Source organism: Sorghum bicolor, chromosome 7 (genome assembly GCF_000003195.3).
Source record: "Sorghum bicolor cultivar BTx623 chromosome 7, Sorghum_bicolor_NCBIv3, whole genome shotgun sequence".
Classification (NCBI taxonomy): domain Eukaryota; kingdom Viridiplantae; phylum Streptophyta; class Magnoliopsida; order Poales; family Poaceae; genus Sorghum; species Sorghum bicolor.
The window spans coordinates 63,477,297-63,498,340 of record NC_012876.2 but is presented as its reverse complement, the minus strand read 5'-3'; the positions used below and the strand labels follow the sequence as shown (position 1 = coordinate 63,498,340).

General features: G+C 49.9%; 5 protein-coding genes and 1 long non-coding RNA gene across 6 annotated transcripts; 5 read left to right on the top strand and 1 right to left on the bottom strand.

Moving 5' to 3' along the window:
• Positions 3,728–4,759, top strand: LOC8081344 (glycosyltransferase family protein 64 C3). The gene has a single exon (XM_002445826.1). The coding sequence runs from the start codon at positions 3,728–3,730 to the stop codon at positions 4,757–4,759; it is 1,032 nt and encodes a 343-aa protein (XP_002445871.1).
• On the top strand, positions 5,364–7,496 carry LOC8081343 (myb-related protein 308). The gene is made up of 3 exons (XM_021465737.1): positions 5,364–5,572; positions 5,829–6,120; positions 7,032–7,496. Exons 1-3 carry the CDS (start codon positions 5,364–5,366, stop codon positions 7,494–7,496), a joined length of 966 nt encoding a protein of 321 aa, XP_021321412.1.
• Positions 13,125–13,657, top strand: LOC110436852. Its single transcript, XR_002454723.1, has 3 exons — positions 13,125–13,223; positions 13,310–13,504; positions 13,597–13,657. It is a non-coding gene; the product is annotated as an uncharacterized LOC110436852 (long non-coding RNA).
• LOC110437322 lies at positions 14,696–15,445 on the top strand. Its single transcript, XM_021465736.1, has 3 exons — positions 14,696–14,815; positions 14,906–14,998; positions 15,074–15,445. Exons 1-3 carry the CDS (start codon positions 14,696–14,698, stop codon positions 15,443–15,445), a joined length of 585 nt encoding a protein of 194 aa, XP_021321411.1.
• LOC110437321 lies at positions 16,385–18,495 on the bottom strand. Its single transcript, XM_021465735.1, has 6 exons — positions 18,414–18,495; positions 18,077–18,277; positions 17,725–17,996; positions 17,437–17,658; positions 17,011–17,347; positions 16,385–16,926 (listed from the first exon to the last, which is right to left on the bottom strand). The coding sequence occupies exons 3-6, from the start codon at positions 17,851–17,853 to the stop codon at positions 16,385–16,387; spliced, it is 1,230 nt and encodes a 409-aa protein (XP_021321410.1). The 5' UTR covers positions 17,854–17,996; positions 18,077–18,277; positions 18,414–18,495.
• Positions 19,275–20,637, top strand: LOC8081341. The gene has a single exon (XM_002445823.2). It carries the CDS (start codon positions 19,480–19,482, stop codon positions 20,191–20,193), a length of 714 nt encoding a protein of 237 aa, XP_002445868.1. The 5' UTR covers positions 19,275–19,479; the 3' UTR covers positions 20,194–20,637.

The following is a 21,044-nucleotide window of genomic DNA, read 5'->3' as shown; positions in this document are numbered from 1 at the left end:
CATAATTCAGAGCAAAGTTTACATACAACGTGGGGAGGGCTATAGCAGATCCGATCAAACTAAAAATCAAATGACATACCTGTTTGGCTCTAGTCGCTCGTGTGCTCGTGTTTGTTGATTCCGGTAGAAGCAGCAACAACGTTGTAGACCTCAGGTATTAGTTTTAAGTCTCATTCTGATCTCTTAGAGCCAATGCTCACAAAACACTCCTTGTATGGGAGAAAGCTTGGTTCTGTAATTCCTGCAATATTAAACAGCTAGTAGTTATTTTTCAGTAATTCCTGTATTATTTTTGCCATGAAAATTTTGAATACCTGATTATTTTTGGGTAAGCTGCAATCATATGCGATGGAAAGAAACGATTAAATTCAGAGCTAACTAATATGTTGGACTCACGATCATCTCCAACAACACAACAAAGTACAGAAAGAGATCGAAGTTACTTAAGTTAGGGTTGGCTGATTTGCACGAAGCAAAAAGAAGGGGGTTGTAACACCTGGTGTCAGCAACGGTTGAGCAGGATGGCTTTGGCCTCACCAGCGTCGTGTTCTTGTGCCTCACCAGCGTCGGGATGGATTCGTCGTCACCAGCGGTTGATAGGTGCGTCCGGCAACCGGCAAGACGCAGGCGCTTCCGAGCAGGATACGGGAGCGGCCGAGGAGGATCTGCGAGGGGGGCTCTGCTCGCCGGCGCACGGCGGCGATACCAGGGCGGCGAACCCAGCAAGCCTGCCGGGGCTCCGAGCAGGGGCGGCGAGGAGGATTTGGGAGCGGAGGATTTGCAGGAAACGGGAGCGGCCGAGCGGAGGATTTGCAGGAAACGAGAGTGGCCGAGGAGGATATGCGAGGGGGGCTCTGTTCGCCGGCGCACGGCGGCGGAGGGGGCGGCAAGGAGGATTTGGGAGTGGTGCTCCGAGCAGGATACGGGATGCGAAGCAGGATACGGGATGCGAGGAGGATCTGCGAGGGGCGTGTGGGATTTGGCGGAAGAGAGAGCCGTGCGGGATGCGCGTCGGTCGCAGGAGGCAGGACGAAACCGGGACGGAAGATTGTCGCACGAAAAGGTTGTCTCCCTTTTAGTCTTTTTAGTTGTAGGAGATATATATTGACAATGTAAACTTATTTATGATACATGATTAATACTATTATTAGATAGTTTGTTAAATATATATTTCTATAATAAACTTATTCAAAGACATAATTATTGCTAATATTTTCTATAACCTAGTTAAGTTTGACCAGCACGAGTAGTAGAACCTTCTGGAACACAGTCCAGTGTGTCAAACTTAACTAGGTTTATACAAAATATATTATATAGGTTGGAGACACTAATAAGGCACTAGACGTGTCCTTTCTTATAACATATATTATATGGGTTGCAAGAAAAGTTGGAGACACTAATAAGGCACCGGACGTGTTCAATGGCATACTGGACATACAACAATGGTCGATAGTAGCTAGATCAAATGGCTAGTTGTCCGGTGACTACATACAAAGCTACAACAGGTTCCAACGGCTAGTTTCAAGGTTGGGGGTTATTTATACCCCCTTGGTCAGCCATTTGAGGGTGCTTGCAGCTCAAGGAAGTGTTATATGAGTTGAGGTTTATCTCTAGTTGTCTAGCCATCAAAGTGTTTAGTATTTCACTTGGTGATTAGTGTTGGTGCTTTTATGAAGTTCTTAGACTAGTTATTAGATCATCGCTAAATAAACTTGCTCTCACCGGTGCTTGTGTGGACCATTGTTGTACACTAGAGGGACTTGTAGTCTTATAAGACCATACCAACCGTATTTGTGGTGTGGCTGCCACTATGTACCAGAAGCGATGAGGGGTCGCGGCGGTTTGGCCAGAAGCTTGATAGTGAAGACAATAAAGAGCGGTATAGGAGACCAACTTGCACATGGGGAAGGTTCGAAAGCTATCCATGGAGTTACCAACCTGGGAGCTTGGCCTTTGCAAGAGCATCCTTGCGAGGGACTTCAACGAGGACTAGGTGGAAGCAAAGAGCTTCTTGATACCTCCATAAAAATACCAACATCATTGAATGGGAGTTTGCATATCTGCATCGCCCTTTACCTTTTGCTCTTACTTTATATACTTAGGTTGTGTGTTTAATATTCCTAACTTAGTTTTATAAGCTAGTGATAGGATTGGAATCTAGGTTGCATAACTCTTTTGCAGTAGAGGTAGCAATAAGCCTAGCAAAACCTTAGTTGCACATCTAGGTAGATTACTTTGTTGCATAGGTTTTTACTAGGTTGGTCTTAGAGGCATTAGTTTTTAAGTCGACGAAAGCTGGTCGGCAGTCTACCTTGGGGTATACCCACGGTAGTAGTTTATCGGTAGACGGTGCGCAAACTACGAACTCGATGGTGACGCAAGACACGGACAAGCTTTTTATCCAGGTTCGGCCGCCGAGTTGGCGTAATACCTACGTCCTGCGTCTGGTTGTATTGATTTGTGTTGAGAGAATATGATGTCCTAGGGGGGTCCCTTGCCCCTCCTTATATAGTCTGGAGGGCAGGGTTACAGATCTGGAAACTAATCCTAGTCGGTTACAATTGCCATGGATAATTCGATATCAATTCCTATTCTAACCGACTAGAATCCTGCTTGATCTCCCCATCTTGTTTCCTTGCGCGAAACTCCAGGTTGTCGGATCAAGCCTTGAACTCGTCTCGTAATGGGCCAAGCTTCCTGGCCGAAGTCTAGCCGTAAGGGTATAGGGGTTTATACCCCCACACTCCCCCTCTTATGTCTCATGATCCCTTCACTCGCTACGGAAAGGGTACGACTTTGAAGCGAAGAACATCTGAGGACAGTCTCGTTGATTGACAATGGATCATTGGTGGGCATATGGAGGGATTTAATTAGAAAAGGAAACAATGACCAGTTTTCAACCATGTTGTAAGGATATGGTTAGTTAAAATTTATATAAGGTGACACGGGGAGATGATTAAATCAAGATTGCCTAACTTAATTCAAGTGTTCTAAGGAGAAGCCAACTCCTTTCACTATAAGTCAAGTTGTTATAGTCATCGAAGATATCAACGAAGATTTGTTGCTGGTGATGAAGTCGGAGATGTTGGAGAAACCTCTCTACCTATGGCATAAAAGGTTGACCATTACAATCGCAGAAGATGATGTTGAAGCCCCTCATGCCAAAGTGTTGGCGATTTGGCATGGGTGACCTGTGTCGGCATAGGCCTAGAGTGTGCACCCTGGTGAAGCAGAGGGCAGCCCGCCAATGCATGTAGCCTGTGGGAAAGCGAGCACATGGTGAAGAAGAGGGCAAAACTATTTTTTTGCGATTAGGGCAGAGCTATTATGATGTCTTTGCTGGTTTGTGAAAAAAAAAAATCAAGGTTTGTGATATCATCGGATTTCGAAGATTCACGAGTTTCAGTTTAAGGGATAAATTTTCCAAATTGGTGCTCGGGTTTCGATTTTAGATGCCCAGACACCACGCGATCTGCCCCGTTGCTATCGTTAAGGACTTAAGGGGAAGCTATCGCCTCTCTGACACTATGGGCCCACACGAATCCACCTCAGATCTCTGCGGCCACACGTGCTCCCTCAAGCACAGTCAACGGGTCAACTTCAGCGTGTCCCTGGGCCCACACTGGATTTGGCTCCGGTACTTGTCCTGCGAAAAATTTGGAGAGTCAACAGGCAACAGAACCCAAGCTTCCAGCGGATCTCGCCGCCGCGTCGCCGTCCAACGTCCATGCCGCCGCGCTCGTACCAGCTCCTCCTCCTCCTCCTCGTGGAGCTTGCCTGCGTAGCCGTCGCCGCCAGCAGCGAGGACGAGAGGTATGCCGCCTGCGCCGCGGCGAACCGCACAGACGCCGCCCCGCTCCGAGCGGATCGCCTCACGGTGATCCTCACGGGCTACTCGGAGCGTCGCCTCCCGCTGCTCCGCGCCATCGCGGGAGCCTACGCCGCGCACCCGCTGGTCCTGGCCGTGGTCGTGCTCTGGTGCAACCCCTCCACGCCGGACCGCCGCCTCCTCCTCCTCCGCGGCGGGAGCGGGTTCCCGCCCCACGTCACGGTCCGCCGCGCCGCCTCGGCGTCCCTCAACGCGCGCTTCCTCCCGCGGCCATCCGACGTGCGCACCGCCGCAGTCGCCGTGGCCGACGACGACGTGCTCCCCGACGCGGCGGCGCTGTCCTTCGCGTTCGCCACCTGGCAGCAGCAGCAGCAGCATCAGCACCACCAGCAGGCCGCGGGGCCCCTGGTCGGCTTCTTCCCGCGGTCGCACCACCTGGACCTGTCCCGCGGGAGGTGGGCGTACACGGCGGCGCAGCCGGGTCGGTACTCCATGGTGCTGACCAAGCTCATGCTCCTCGACGCCGACCTCCTGCGGACGTACTCGTGCTCGCCGGAGCTGGCGGCCGCGCGCGCCGTGGTGGACCGGGAGCGCAACTGCGAGGACATCCTCATGAACTTCGTCGCCGCCGAGGCGTCCGGCGCCGGGCCCGTGCTCGTGGAGGCCGACGGTGGCGTCAGGGACTGGGGCGACCCCAGGAACGACGCCAGCGCCGGCGAGGGGCAGCGAGGCGGGGTCAGGGACGTGGGGCTCAGCGCCACGGGCGGGCTGGGCCACTGGGAGAAGAGAGGGCGCTGCATCACCGAGTTCCACCGCCTGCTGGGAAGGATGCCGCTGCGGTACAGCTACGGCAAGGCCGTGCAGGCCACCGCCGGCGAGCAGGGGCTCTGCAGCAAAGGCGGCCGCCTCGTCCGCTGCGACCACGAGTAGTAGTTTACGCCTCCCAATGACGCGTAACGTTTTTTTTTCTTTTTTGGGCAGTGGTGTACTGGTGCCTGCTACTGTACGGTATTAGCGTTGACACGGTTTGGTGTATAATGGATTTCTTATTTAAATCTGTTTTTTTTATTTAAATCTGTTTTAACGCAATGCTAAAACAATACTGTTCTTCCGATCTGTAAGGAAAATGTTCACCTGAATTTCTTCCAACTGGGCCGGGCTAGGACTAGAACTAGGAGCGGTTACAGTGTCCCGACGGTGCTGTTGCACACGGGCAGAGAAGAGCGGAACCGGCGGCGGCATTCGCGAGTTCGACGCGACGCTCTGATCGAAATCCGACGGCTGATATGAAGACAGGCGGCCTCCGGGCCCACGAAGCCACGTACTCCTACTGTCCTACACGAGATCATTTCCCACTACTCCCTATATTGTCGGAAGCGTGGGCGTTCGTGCTCGTGGGCACCGGCCGAAGCCTAACGCGCGGGAGGGAGAAAGGGCGCGGCACTGGGTGAGCAACTACAGGACACAAGGCAGGGAGACTAGGAGAGAGATCGAGATCGACGAGCCCCCTGTCCGGCGGCAGCGAGCGAGGACGATGAAGCCCGGCGGCGGCGGTGGTCGTGAGTTATCGGCGTGGGTGAGGAAGGGCCCGTGGACGGCGGAGGAGGACGAGGTGCTGCGGCGGCACGTCCTGGAGAACGGGCCCCGGGAGTGGAGCTCCATTCGATCCAAAGGCCTCCTCCCGCGCACCGGCAAGTCCTGCCGCCTCCGCTGGGTCAACAAGCTCCGCCCGGACATCAAGAAGTAATTCGAGCACGCATGCTCACCCTGCTCCTCGATCTCCTCCTCCTTCGTTTCCTTCTCCCTCCTCTCTTTTCTTCCCACCCCGTGAAGCATGTTGGTTACGCTTGCGCCGCCGCTCTTCTTCGTTCTTCGCTCGTCTTCGTTCTTCTTCCTCATGCATTGCCCTGTTGATGGTTCTGCATGGACGATGGTGAAGAACTGCTGTTCAGATACCCAACACTGATGAAGAATTAATGCCATTTCCTGTGTGATGAAGGGGCTGCAAGTTCTCGGCGGAGGAGGAGCGCGTGGTGATCGACCTGCAGGCGCAGTTCGGCAACAAGTGGGCTAGGATCGCCACGTACCTGTCCGGCCGCACGGACAACGACGTCAAGAACTTCTGGAGCACGCGGCAGAAGCGCCTGGCGAGGCTCCTGCGTGCGCCGGCGCCACGCCGGAGGCCCCGCGGCAGCGGCAGGCAGAGCTGCGGCGGCGCTTCGTTCTCTTACGCCCGTGCCTCGCCCGCTCAGAAGGTGACTGTGACTACTCACTACTGCCTGCACTGCACTGTCTGTTTGTCTCTCTGAATTCTGAATTCTGAATTCTGATTGTTCTGAAGCGGAGTAGCAGACTTGTACGTGTCTGATTGGTTTTGCAGCATTGCATTTCTGAAGCAAATGGCTTCTTCTGAACTAGACAATCCTGTAGCCAACAAGCAGTTGTCTTTCACACAAATTTATTCTAGTGTCATTTTCTGAAAAATGTTATGTTCATGTTTCCTTTGATCAACATCTAGTGCCATTTTCTGAAAAATGTTATGTTCATGTTTCCTTTGATCAGCATGTAGCATCATTTTCTGAAAAATGTTGTGTTCATGTTTCTCAAGTCTTGATCATGGCATATCTGACAACTGAAAGTCTGAAACCTTGCGGCTTGCGCGTTGCATGTTTCCTTTGTCCCTCTGAAATCAATCTGATTAATTTTCTGAAGTGGAGTTGCAGAAATGCTCAGCAGTATCTGATTGGTTTTGCGGCACTGCATTTCTGAATCAACCATTGGCTTCTTTCTGAACTACTGCTGTAGCCAACACGCAGTTGTCTTTCAAACAAATTTATTCTAGGCCTTGTTTAGTTCGGAAATTATTTCGGATTTTGGTATTGTAGCACTTTTGTTTTTATTTGACAAATATTATCCAATCATGGACTAACTAGGCTCAAAAGATTCATCTCGTGATTTACAGTCAAACTGTGTGATTAGTTTTTGTTTTCGTCTATATTTAATGCTTCATGCATGTGCCGCAAGATTCAATGTGACAGGGAATCTTGAAAACTTTTTGGATTTCGGGGTGAACTAAACAAGGCCCTAGTATCATTTTCTGAAAAATGTTTGTTCATGTTCTGAAAACATGTTGTGTTTATGTTTCTCAAGTCTCGACCATGACACATCTGACAACTGAAAGTCTGAACCTTGCGCATTGCAGTTGCAGCTTCTCTGTCAGAGCCCGTGCCAGGACATGATCCCCTTCGTGGAGACGAAGCCGCAACTGCTCCACACCGGCGGTCAAAGCAGCAGCAGGCAGGAGGACCAGGAGCCAGGCCCACGCACGGTGAAGGCTCTCGCCATCGCGCTGCCCACGCACTACGACAGCGCATCGGAGTTCGGTTCGTCCGGTGCCACCCCGACGGCGGCCACTCGTCTGCTCTCGTTCGGCGACGACGCCAGGAGCCCGGCCTCCGGCGTGGACCCGCTGGTGTTCGTCGACCCCGACGACGACGAGGCCTTCTGCCCGGAGCCGCTGGCGGTGGTGCCGCCGAGCCCGTTCTTCGGCATGGACGAGGAGGAGTACGTGCACTTCGGGGCGTCGATGCACCAGGGCGTGCGCTTCGACGACCTCACGCCGGAGACGCTCGACTTCTTCGGCCTCCCTCCGTCCGCCCAGCCGTAGAGTGACTGGTGGTACACTGGTACTTGCTCTCAGTTTTTTTCAGAGAGTATACCCCCAATGTGCGTGTTGTTCTGCCTGATTAGTTGCAGTAAGTACCGTCGTCCTCTAATCTGCACGGTCTACTAGTATGTATGAACCATGCTAATGTTCAGTGTTTCAGTCCGATGTATGAACTAGAGTACCAGACTTTTGTTCAGTGTTTTCAGTCCAACAAGCTTTTTGCGTTTCTGAAATTGTGTTTAGTCCTTCCTATTAATCTATGAGCTGTTGCTTCAGCATCTCTTAGAAGAGTATCATTTACTGAGCAATGAGCACAACGCCATACATTCTGCATGTCTTCCTCCAATACTAGGTTAGTAGTGTTCAGTGTTCAGTCCGATGTATGAACAAGAGCACTAGGCTAATGTTCAGTGTTTCAGTGACCGTTGGTATTTGCTCTCAGTTTTTGGACAGAGTATCCCTCCCCCAATTGTGCGTTTCAGTGGGATGTAGTATGAACTAGAGTGCTAGACTAATGCTCAGTGTTTCAGTCAAAAAAGTTTCTACATTTCTGAAAGTGTTGATGCTTCAGCATTTCTTAAGGAGAGTTTCATTTATTGAGCAGTGAACACATTCCGCACGTCTTCCTCCAGCACGTTGTAAATTACAGTGAGGAAAACAATAATAATATACTAAGAGTAGCTTGGAACAACAATGGCGAAGTCGGCTGTCCAGGAAGAAGCGACACATAGCTGAAAAATGGTGCACCATTTTCACAATGGCAAGACAAGGCCAGGGCTAGCGCATAGTGGGTATAGTGTGCATAGTCTGCAAATCGGCATTATCCTGTTGTGCCTCAACCTTAGAACTTGGCAATGATCATGTAATCCCCATGTATTCCCCTGTACGTTTGAGCCAATATGGGCTAATAAAAGTATTTAGTCCCCCCCCCCCTGACCATAAACAAAAAGAGTAGCTTGGAACCTTATTGCAAGAACAGATTTTTTTTTACTAATTTGAATTATTAAATTTGCAAATTCAAAACTTAAACTAAGTCAACTTTATTATATAAAAAACAAATTAATTTTTTTATGTTAGCTGGAAATTTACAAATTCAAATTAACACATATAATAATTTTATTTTAGACTTAGACTAGAACAACTAAATATTAAAATTTACATAATAAAAAAATTAATTATTTAGTTTAAAAGTTGATTATTTAAAAATCTATGTTGATTTGTTGGGCACCTCCTCTAAGAGATGACATCCTCCAAAAATTAGCGTATGCTGCTTATTGTGGCGTGCACACTATATATTCTTTAATAAAAGGCAAAAAAAATAGTTCGCTTTGTGCTCACCACACAGCTGCGTGCTTTCAACAGCTGCACCTTGCCCTCCTCTAGACAGCCTCTCTTCTACCTGTCCTTCCATTAGCAATGTCATGTGAATATGTGTAAAGATGAGGACGATACTCCAAATAAATATCTATGGTTTTTCTCTAATATAACTAAATAAATTAAATAAATATTTTTTTTCATTTTTTTATTTAGTTATACCGTAGAGGTCCACCCCCGTCCTGTGATACTATTCTGCCCGAACCATCGCTCCAGCAGCGCCCGCGAATTTTTTTTTTATTTTTAGTCCATTTTTAAAACAAATTTCAATTTTAGCCCGGTTTGCAAAGATTTTTCAAATCTAGACCGTTTGGCCCCGCCACCATGCATGGCGGGGCAAAAACACTGCACCCCGCCATGCATGGTGGCGGGGTTGAAGTGCCACGTGGCGCCTGGGTGGGCGGGGCCGGCTGACGTGGACCCCGCCACACGCCATGGCGGGGTACGGGGACCCCGCCACCGATCATGGCGGGTTGCAACCCCGCCGCGCATCATGGCGGGGTGCACCCTGCAGTGATAAGGCCGCGGTCTCTGTTTCAAACGCGTCCTCCCCCACACCCCGCCGCGCACGCACCCGCCGCCGCCGCGCACCTCGCCCTGCGCCCGCGCCGCCACCGCCCCAGCCCCCGCGCCCCGGCCAGCGCCCCCGCCCCCGCCCCCGCGCCCCGGCCACCGCCCCCGCCCCCGCGCCCCGGCCCCAGCCCCGCTCCCGCCGCCGCGGCGCGCACCCCGCCCCGCGCCCCCGTGCCCGCAGGCCGCGTCCGCGCCCCGCCCCTTGCCAGCCCGCCGCGGCCGCGGACGTGGCCGCGCCGAGCCGCGGGCTGGTACGGGGGTCCCCCTCGGCTGCCTTGGAGGCCGCCCGGCTCCGTGCCCCATCTCTCCGTTGAGGCCTCCGGTGAAGGTATTTTTTTTAAATTAAACTATTATTATTAGCTATTTATTATTATTATTATTTAACAATTATTATTAGTTTTTTTAATAGTTTAACTTTTTTAGTTATTTAATATTATTTGAGTTATTAATTTAGGGTTTAGGTTAGTTAGTTATGTAGTAATTACTTAGTAAGTAAGTTAGTTAGTTAGTTGATAATTTAGGTTAGTATAGTTGATAATTTAGGTTAGTATAGTTGATAATTTAGTTATTTATTATTTGGGTTTAGGGTTTAGTTTGTTAGTTATTACTTAGTAAGTACTTAGTTAGTTATTTAAAATTTAGTATATTTGATGATCGGATGTTAAATCGTTTTGTAGATGGATTACGGTGTAAGAGTTTTTTACGGAGGAAGTGTTAGGAGAGAGGATTGTCAGTTTGAGGATATGTCTGAGGATTTGGAATGGTTTGATGGTCCCTCTAGTTTTAGTGATCTATGTGAGCGTTTGAGTTTGAAGTTTGGCGATTCTTTCACACTAAAGGGTAGGTTTGATGTTGGAAAGAATAGGGCACACTATGTGATGATGGAGTTGTGCAACCAAGCTGAGTGGTCCCGATACAATAGGGTCATCCAAGGTTCGAATGTAGGCATGGCTGAGTTGGTGTTGGAGACTGTTGAGAATGAGGAGCCGTCCTTCGACGACGGTGGTGATTGTGGTGTGCAGGTCCAACAAACTATGGAGAGTATGGACTTGGATGGTAATTGGACGCAGGAGCGGGTTCAATCTCCTCCAGTTGGTCAAATAAGAAATGATTTTGATGTAGACGAGTTTGAACAAGAGGAGAATGAGGCGGCAGAGGATGAAATGATTGGTGATGATGTTTGCTCTGATTCTGAGGAATCAGAAAATGAGGAAGTAGGTTCACCTGGCATGTGTGCACCGGTTCGTGGCATGCCCTCAGGAGTTCCGCTTGAGGTACTTCATGCAACGCACACTCACGGCAATTTAGCCACAGGGTATCCAGTTGATGGAGAGGAATACGAAGGATGGGGTCGGGTTCGAGTGGCGGAACCTTACGTTGCACCACCCTCTTATACATCGGCAGAGCTTACACAGCTGAGGGAGGCTGGCTTGCCCTTTACCGGTGTTCCAAATTATATGGATGTCAGCATGTCGCATATGGCGGTTTGTGACACGGGTTTGCAGATTTGTAAGGAATCATTGTACAACCATGAAAATTTAATACTCAGGAAGGGAATGCTTTTCAATACGATGTCTGAGATGAAGTTGTTCCTTCAGGACTATGCTGTGTATCATCATAGGCCGTACACGGTTCGGCATTCCGACAAGGAGGTAAAATTTCAAATAGTATGCAAGGCAGGGTTCCCGTGCACGTGGAAGTTGAATGCACGGAAACGGTCGAGTGATGGGAAGTGGAAGGTAACTTCAGTGGAGCAGCCGCACAGATGCCAGACTAACAAGGGCAAACGGTACCATCCCCAGTTGACGGCTCGGTACCTTGCTCGCCGTATATTGGGTCTTGTAGATGCGGACAACGACGTATCGATGTCTTTCTTGCAGGAGACCATAGCCACTTTTGTTGGGTATGAGGTAACATATGGAAAGGCCTGGCGGGCAAAGCAAATTGCCCTGGCAATTCGGTGGGGTAGTTGGGAGGAAGCCTATAACAGGATTCCACGCATTTTGTGTGCAATGCAACACTTCAACCCTGGCATGAGATGGTTCATATACACAGGAGGGTTTTATCTTCAGAACCCGTTGAGGCATATTCTGTACCGTGTGTTCTGGTATTTTGATCAGTGTAAGCGTGCATTTCAGTATTGCCGGCCAGTTGTTCTTGTTGACGGCACATTCCTCACCGGCAAATACAGAGGTACATTGATGATGGCTGCTGCTGTAGACCCTGAGAATCAAATTGTGCCACTGGCTTTTGCTTTGGCAGAGGGGAGAACAATGATTCGTGGTCATGGTTCATGCGTCTGCTCCGTCTTCACGTCCTTGGTCCTTCTCGCACCATTTGTTTGATATCGGACCGTCACATTGGAATTCTTAATGCTGCCGGTGAACACATTGATGGGCACCCACCCCTAGTGCATCGTTGGTGCATGAGGCATTTTGCCGCTAATTTCTGGCGCCGTCAACGGAAGGAGGTGGCAGACAAGTTAAAGGAACTTTGTAATAAACGTACGGAACACCAGTTTAAGGAGACAATGGTGGAACTACAGAAGATGATGAACCGAGCGGGCAAGGAATGGTTAGATCAGCAGATGGAAAATAAAGCGAAGTGGGCATTAGCATATGATGAGGGTGGGTTTCGGTATGGCATAATGACAACAAACTCCTCTGAGTCTTTCAATCGTGTGTTCAAAGGCGTTCGATCTCTACCAGTGTCCGATATTGTTGAGTTCTCTTTTAAGAAGTGCAATGAATATTTTGTTACGCGGTATGGCCTAGCCCTGAGGAATGAAGAGGAGCTTGGAAGATGGGGGAAGGCTGCACACGAATATTTGCAGGAGGCTGAGGAGTTGTCCAAGCAACAGGTTGGTGAGCCCTATGGACGAGAAAGACTTGTTTTTAGCGTACGAGCTAGAGGGGGCACAAACCTTGGCGGCGAACGATTTGGTGGGCGAACGTACCGTGTGGATCTCGAAAAAGTAGAATGCAGTTGCAACGTACCTCAGATCATGCATGCCCCTTGCTCACACATGATTACGTCTTGTCGGCTTAGAGGTTTTGACCATACAGTTGAACCATACATGTCACCCTTGTATCTCCGTGCCAACACCCTAAATGTTTGGGAGAAGAGTTTCGAGCCGTACCTTGACGAGTCGCAGTGGCCTCCATATTATGGTGAGGACTACGTGCCTTATCCGGATCTAAGAAAGGTAGGGAAGGGAAGGAGGAAGAAGAAGCGACTGAAAGGCGATATGGACAATATGAAAGGTTATGGCGATGACATGTATGGTGGCGGTGACTTCAACGAAGAACGTGCGCAGAACCTATGCAGCATTTGCAAGAAACCTGGTCATAACGCTAGATTTCATAGGAGGGGTAGACAAGAGGTTGTTTATTAATCTTTGTGCTTATCAAAATTCTTAGTAATCATGCATTTATGTTATTTGTCTTCAAATTTACTTGCTTTGTCTTATTACTAATGTTAATAATTGTACTAATGTTGTTTATTTCATTTTTGAAATAGGCGGGCTACGATGGCGGCGCGGGCACCTCATCCCCGCTTTAGCCTCATTGAGGCGGACTACGACAAGGACCACCGGGCCAAGGCCTTGTCGGAGCAGCAGAGGCCGTTGTGTGTGCTTCGTGGTCGCACGCACCACGTACACAGCTGCAACGAGCGATACGCGCCGTACATTCGTCGTGCAGGCTTTCTTGAGATCGTCCGGGTCTACAACAGTGGACTTCCCACTCTAGACCCTGCAGTTCTTACTGCTTTTGTTGACAGGTAACATAGCATTTTACATTACTTTAATTTGTTTGTTAAATATGTGCCCTCAAATAATTGATATACACAACATTATAACGATGCAGGTGGAGACCAGAGACGCACACCTTCCACACACCTTGTGGAGAAATGACTATCACATTGCAGGATGTGAAGATGATATTGTGTTTGAGTTTGTCTGGTCATCCGGTGACTGGGGTCGTCGATGAGTCTACTTGGCTAGACTTGGTACAGGAGTTTTGTGGCAGGCGGCCATCAGATGCTGAAGTTAAAGGCACCAAGTAAGTTCATATTTGAGTCCCATTGAAATTACTAATACAACCGTTTTAGATACATCTATATTTATACAATATTGGTTTACTGGTAATTGCAGGAAGACCTCAGGAGTCTCGACGTCTTGGATTACGCAGAACTTTGGTGCAGGACCACCGCCTAATGCTCCAGATCATGAGGTCGAGATGTATGCAAAGGTGTGGTTGTGGCACTTCTTGGGGGGTTTCTTGTTCCCTGATTCCTCAGGAGACAGCATCAGCTGGATTTTCCTGAGGATCCTTATGCAGCCACTGGACAACATTGCCGGCTACAGTTGGGGTACCGCGGTGCTTGCATGGACATACCGTCAGCTTTGCCAGGCCTGTCGTCGCCAGTCTTCGAATGGAAACCTAGGTGGCTGCTCATATCTACTTCAGGTTTGGATTTGGGAGCGTTTTCCAGTTGGAAGGCCCACTAAACCTCTGGGTTTGCCTGTAAGTGCATTTGCTATTTCGATTTGTTCATAAAACTTAAGGCATTTGTGACATTATGTTTGTGTTAATTGCAGGTATGGGTGCATGAAGATGTTGGACCCACCGCCCTTTTCCTCCGGACAGATGCTAAGGTAGTCAGGGGCGAAGCAGACAGGAGGTACAGGCAGTACACTGACGAGCTAGACGTGTTGACACACAACTACGTAAGTTCAATTCACTTTTAGTACTAAATGCACTATTAATGCGTTTTATTTTGAAATACTAAAAATAAGTTTACAAATTTTGCAGGTCACATGGTCACCGTGGTCTCGGTGGGAGCTAGAGGGGTACCTTAGTCCACGCTGCGAGGAGGAGGATAGCGATTGGCTTTACGATGGCCCACTCATCTTCTTCCACGTGGTCGAGATGCACTACCCTTGCAGGGTTTACAGACAGTTCGGGAGGCTGCAGGGGATTCCACCGCTGTATTCCACAAACACTGAGCTGCATAGGTATGATGGCACTTTGTTTGTTTCCATTAACTGGCTCGTTGCTAATGCAATATATTTTTGCAGGATTGATCGTAGGTTCCGGTCCACGCAAAAGGATTGGGCGGTCAGGCACGATGCACATTTGCAGACTTGGTATCACAGGCAGGTTCCCCTCGTCAACTCACTACCACCGCACGACCCGGCCAGATGGATGGAGTACCTACAGTGGCTGCACCGGAGTACGAGGACTCATATCATGGTCACGTACACCAACACCCCTGCAGATGAGGGTGGTGAGGATGACATCGCCGATGCGTTCGACGAGGCGCAAAGGGTTGACAAACAGGTTCTTAGGGCCCCCTTAAATAGATATGTGGTAAGTACCTTGGACTTTCATGTATTATTTGATGTTTATGGCACAACAGTTGTCCAAATGATCGAGTTAATGTTGTGTGTGATGTTGTAGTCACAACAGTTGTCTAACTACTCCGAGGAAGCTAGTAGGCAACTGTTCCGGAGTAGAGACGACAAGAGCAACCCTCTTCGCAGCTTTGTGAAGGTACTTTCGATAAAAAAATTCATTATTACAAAGCAATTACAACTGAATAATGCATGTTGTCATTTTAACCTGCAGAAAATCAAAAAGGGCTGCAAGAAGTTAGCGGCTAAGCTGAGCTGTGCAGACACGACATATGCGCCTCCGTTGCACCCCATGTTGTCTAGGAGCCAGACGGCCTCGATGTCCACCAGAGCTACTTCGGCTAGGGCCGCTTCCTCCTCTGTACGTACTCCGCAGTACACAGGGAAGGGTCCAGCGGACGTGGACGATGACGACGAGGCCCTTCAGTACTCCACGACTAGTGGCGACGACGACGACGACGAGTTACAGTGGGAGTTCACCGGTCACCAGGAGATGGGTACCTCACAGCTAGGCGGTGCTCCTATTGGTACACAGGGGGTGGAGTACACACAGGAGGAGTACACACAGGGGGTGGAGTACACATAGGGGGTGGAGTACACACAGGAGGAGTACACACACGTCGAGCACCAGGTGCCTATGCTGTGCTTTTACTTTTCTATATTTGCATGATTCAAAAATTAAAATTGCTCATTAGGGTGCTTGTTTGCAGGGTACTTCGTCCACACAGGAGATGGAGCGTGTCCATAGGCGGCAGCGCGAGAGGCAGCGGCGAGACCGCACGGACGTGGGGTGGACAAGCAACGTGGTGCCTACCAATCCTAGGAGGCGACGGAAGCCGCGAAACCGCTACACCCCTGGCGATGATTAGATTATACATGTTTAGCAGTTGGGACTTGTCATGTAGTACCTGTGACATATTGTTATTTCCAGCACGTTGGTAACTGACATATTTCTAGATATTTGATGTACCTTTTTTAAGCATTAGTGAGAATTATTTAAGTTGTTCGTTGTAAAGTATCTTTGGTATTTACGTAAAAATCTCAGTCTTGCCAAACCAGCTGCGAACCAGGACAATCGGTTAACAAAAACCGAACAAAGACACTGCAGCAAAGGTTCTGGCCAATTTCTGGCTACCCCGCCATGGCTGGGGGCGGGTTAGGGGTACCCCGCCATGGGGCATGGCGGGGTACCCCTAACCCGCCCCCAGCCATGGCGGGGTAGCCAGAAATTGGCCAGAACCCCATGTACCTTTCATGGCACTAATCAAAGTGACTTCCTCTATTGCTTTTTAAATATTACACAAAAAAATAGCACCTAAACACGCAAGAAACAAAACTTTTAATTGTTATATTAGTTAAACATATTAGAAAATCTTTTTAAATTGTTATGTTAGTTAAACATTCTGACAGCTGTGGACTTTGGCGAGGAGCGATCAAATTGAAATACGTCGGAGTACAAATTATTACATGACAAGTTTCATAGTACAAAAGTCTCATCCCTAAGCCACTCACATACATTACCACATCAATCAAACTGTGTGCACCACTGCGTAAGCAACTCGTCCTCGGACTCCCAATCGTCCACTACAGCCTCCTTACCCATGCTCGCCTCCGCTGCCTTGGCCTCACTAGCCTGTCTCTCGTAGTAAGCTGCCTCCGCCTCTTCTGCCGCCTGAGAGTATAACTGTCCCTCTTCCTCGGTCATGTCTGTTGGCCACCATGAGTCGTAGACCGATGTCTTCTGGTTGTGGTATGCAGCCTCACCCTCCTCTGAGGCACCGACAGGCATCGGCCCTGACGCCTCACCCTCCTCTGCAAGACGAAGTAGGTCGCCTATCCTTCCCATTTCATAGTCATGCTCCTCCTGAGGGTACCCCAATTCCTCGGCAAGACGAATGAGGTCGCCTATCCTTCCGGTGTCGTCGTCTTCCTCCGCCTCGGCCTCCTCTTCGACTACAATCGGACGGCTAGCAGTGCCACCAACTGCACCGTCCCGCCCTAATATCATATTCTCCGCGTACTTAGCACGGCCCACATCTGCTTGCCAGTTTCCGGTGCATCCAATCTCTGTAAGTACAAAATTTAAAGAATTAATAACATATTCATTTCAGAGAAACAAACAGTTTCACTTTCAAAAATTAAATGACTCACTAGCACATAATGAGGCAATAGTATCGTTCAAGCATTGCATCTCAACTCGCTCAGCCTCCTCCGCAGCCTTCCTTGCATGCTCTTCAGCCTTGCTTGCACGGTACTCCTCTATCTCCTTTTCCCTCTCCTCGGACCACTTCTTCCATGCAATACTCGCAGGGTTACGAACACGCAACTCCTGGGCGAATGCAAGCATTTTCTTCTTATGGTCCTTCACAAAATCAATGACGTAGTTTGCAGGATAACCTCTCGTCTTGCGAACTGCTACTCTTGCCTTATATTCATCTTTGAACTTAAACACATCATCAGATGATTCCCATTTGCATTTCTGAGTGCTCTGTTACGGGAAATATATGAATACAATGTTAGCGTACAAAAACAAATATATGAGTATAGTAGTACTAAATGTGCACAGTCCTAGCAAACCTCATCATAGTCGATCATGTGGCCACAGAAGTGGCCAATCCCAAGACCTGAAGGAACTAGGCCGTAGCTAGCTTCAACACCACATTTGCACATCACGGGAGGCGCAATAGACCTCCGCTTCTTCTTCCACTCTGGAACCTCCTCCTGCTTCTCAGGCTCTGGCCAATGGCTCTTTGGACCATAGATCCACTCCTTGAAACGGCACTTTCGAAAACCACGATCCTACAGAAAGAACACATTAGAATACACATATACCAACTGAAAGTTTAAGATTGAATCAAAACTTACTTCACGCCGCAGAGGACAAACAAACTCTAGTTCATTCCGTGGATTTATCACGGCTTGTTCTCCGCAATGACACTTCGGAGGATCCTCGAGCCGCCGTGCAGAGGCGACGGCCTTCTCTTCCTCCGTCATAGGAGGAGGGTTAGGGGGGGCGGAACCCAGCGAGTAAACAACTCACGTTTGCAATGATCAACGCCGGGGTAGAAAAGCAGAATTCTTGGGTCAAACTTGTCCGGCCCGTCGATCCATTGGAAGAAAAAGCACCGGAAGTAGGGCTACAAAAGAGTTTCAATTGTCTCATTGGGAATAAAAACATAAAAAACCAATAAGAAAAATAAAGGGCACAGTGACTTACGCTATAACTATAACAAGTATAGAAGCAACGTGCCGCAGTATCCGGATGTCTCGACTGGCTCACGTGTGCCGGATGTCCACAATCACAGTTAGGAATAGGTTCCTCGGGAGGCACGGGGGCATCCTTGCAAGACACATCGGGGTACAACTCTCTAGGACGACCCTTTTTTCGCCAAATCGACTCACGATACGAGTCCTCCATCTAAATACGCGAAAATAATTCAACACAAATCACATAACTAAACAAAGTAACGTAACAAGAGACTTACTAAACATATTAAAAATAAACAATTGAAGTTATTTAAACTATGAAAACGTAAAGGTTGTAAGAAATTTACCTTCTCCAAACGAGGGGTGGCCGGAAAAACAACCGTGGAGAACGACGAGGTGGGGAATACGCAGCGGAGAGGGACGCCGAGGTGGGGCAATGGGGGTGAAGGACGACGCGGAGGGGCACCGGAGAAGAGCGGAGCTCGGGTGTGAGAGAGGGAGAGAAAGAGAGACCCTCGGGCTGAGTGAGGGTGAGAAATGAGAGAAAGATGGCCGTTCGGCCGGCTAAGTAGGGCGCGGGCCTACCCCGCCATGATCCACGGCGGGGTCCACGTCAGCCCACTTTAGCCACGAGTGCCATGCAAATGCCACGTGGCAGGGTGTACCCCGCCACCATGCATGGCGGGGTCTAGTGATTTTGCCCCGCCACCACGGCCTAGATTTGAAATTTTTTTCAAAAACGTGTCAAAATTGAAATTTGTTTTAAAAATAGGCTAAAAATAAAAAAAAATTCGCGCCCGCAACACAGGGTTTTTTTTTAAACCCGCAACGCAAGTACACGAGTCCCTAACGACTCGCCACAGCCCACACGAGACCTTTCCATTCAGCCCACGCTCTTTACACTATATTAGGCCCGCCACGTTCCTTCGCATGGACATATCATGGGCTGCTTTCTTACCTTCTGTGGCCCATTATATGTGTCTCGTTCTCGTTGACGAAGCAGAATCGGCCCTCGAGTGAGAGAGTCTGTGCAAGGGACAATGACGGTACTAGCCCATTGCTTTACAGCCATGGTGTGGTCCACGTGAGGGGTATTTACGTACTTTGAGGGGAGATAGCGGACTAGTGGACACGCTGTCGCTGTCCGGTGTCCCTAGAGTGGAAAAATGGGCTTCGAGACACTTCCAGAGCTCCAATCGAAGCTTCTCCACACTTGGTGCTCCTCTCCACTTGTCCACCCAGCTCCCCTGACCGGAGCCCATATATCTCCCGCCATCCATTGCACGCCCACCACATCGATCCAGAGCACGCCAGAAGCCACGAGAAGCGAAGAAGCAATCGGAGAGCAGAGGACGAGCGCTGCGAACGACGACGGACAGAGGTAGCTGTGCGAGTGTGACGGCGGCGGCGGAGATGGTGGTGCTCACGGAGGAGTTCCACGGCCTGTCGCTGAAGCGGAAGGGCGCCCACGAGCCGGGCCTCTTCGACGACGCCGGCGACCGCTCATCCGGGTTCTCGCTCTCTTGCCGCGCCACCAAGATGCGGCGCCTCGCGTTCGCGTGTCCAGACGGCCCTCGTGTCGACGGGGACATGGGCGGCGCCGTGACGACGGCGTCGGAGGATGACGTTGCGATGGGCGACGCGGCGGCCGCACCGTCTCCTTCGCCTGGCCACGACGAGAGGGCAGTGGTGGTGTACGGTGATGGAGACGCCAGCAGCAGCAGCAGCAGGCGGATCGACGCCCCGCGCCTCCGCGCGGACTGGATCCGCGCCATGCTCCGGGAGGCGGACAGCAGGACGGTGCGGGAGCTGCTCGCTGGCGCCGCCCTGGAACGGGGCTCCGAGCCCCGCGACCTCGCCCTCGCCGTCGTGCCGTGGGTGGCGCCGACACCGGCGGCTGCGGCGGCGGAGGAGGAGGCTGCCGCCGAGGAGGTGTCGGACGGTGCGGCTGCGATGGACGTTGAGGGAGACGACAAGGAGCAGGAAGGCGGCCGGCCCTGGACCGGGCATGGCCAGGCGTACGGCGGCGCCGCTGACGAGGGGTTGGTGTACCGGTGGCCGCAGCACTGCTGGGCGGCGCCGGCGCCGGCGGTGGCGCAGGCGAGCCCAGTGATGTGGTCGTGGTGACCGACGTGTGGTGTGTGTTGCCGTAGCGGCAGTAGGCAGAGAGTTCAAGATGTAGTGCAGGAACGTGTCGAGTGAGTCCAGCTGGGACCCGGCGACCGGGCGCCATTGCCCGATGGCATGGGAAGCCTTCTCGTTCTCGCCATGCCCGGCTCGTTGCCGAGATCGAGCAGGAAATCAGAGATGAGCCTGGTTGTTGGTTGCTGCACTGCAATCATTAAGATATAGGTTGTAGAATGTGATGATTCAGGAGGTGGATTTGTGTTTTTCGTTCAGAAAAATCTCACGGGTGCTCTACTGCTCTCAATGTTTATGGTGCTCTGGACAATCCCGTGCTACTACTGGACCTCAAGCCAAAGCCAGCAATTCCGTGCTTCTGAATGATGATGATGATGATGATGTTACTACTACTGGACAACAAATCATGATCACGATCTTCTCTGCTTCTGTTTCTGTCTATCCCGCTTGAGTGCTGTCCTGCGCATTTCTTGTGAAAATAAAAAATCGATTCCTGTAAAATACTGCTGCGATACTCCAGTAGAAAAAGATAGACCTACTCCTACGGCTTGCCATCGCCTTAGGCCTTGTTTAATTCTATAAAACTTTGCAAAAACTTTTAAATTACTTGTCACATCGAATCTTAAATAAAAATAATAACTAATTATATAGTTTATTAGTAATTTATAGGACGAATTTTTTAAGTCTAATTAGTTTATAATTTGATATTATTTATTAAATACAAACAAAAATACTACAGTGTTTACTTTGTAAAAATTTTTGAAATTAAATAAGACCTAAGTAATGCTGTTGGAAAGCCAAAGACGGTAAAGCCAAGCGATCCTCCTCCCTACCTT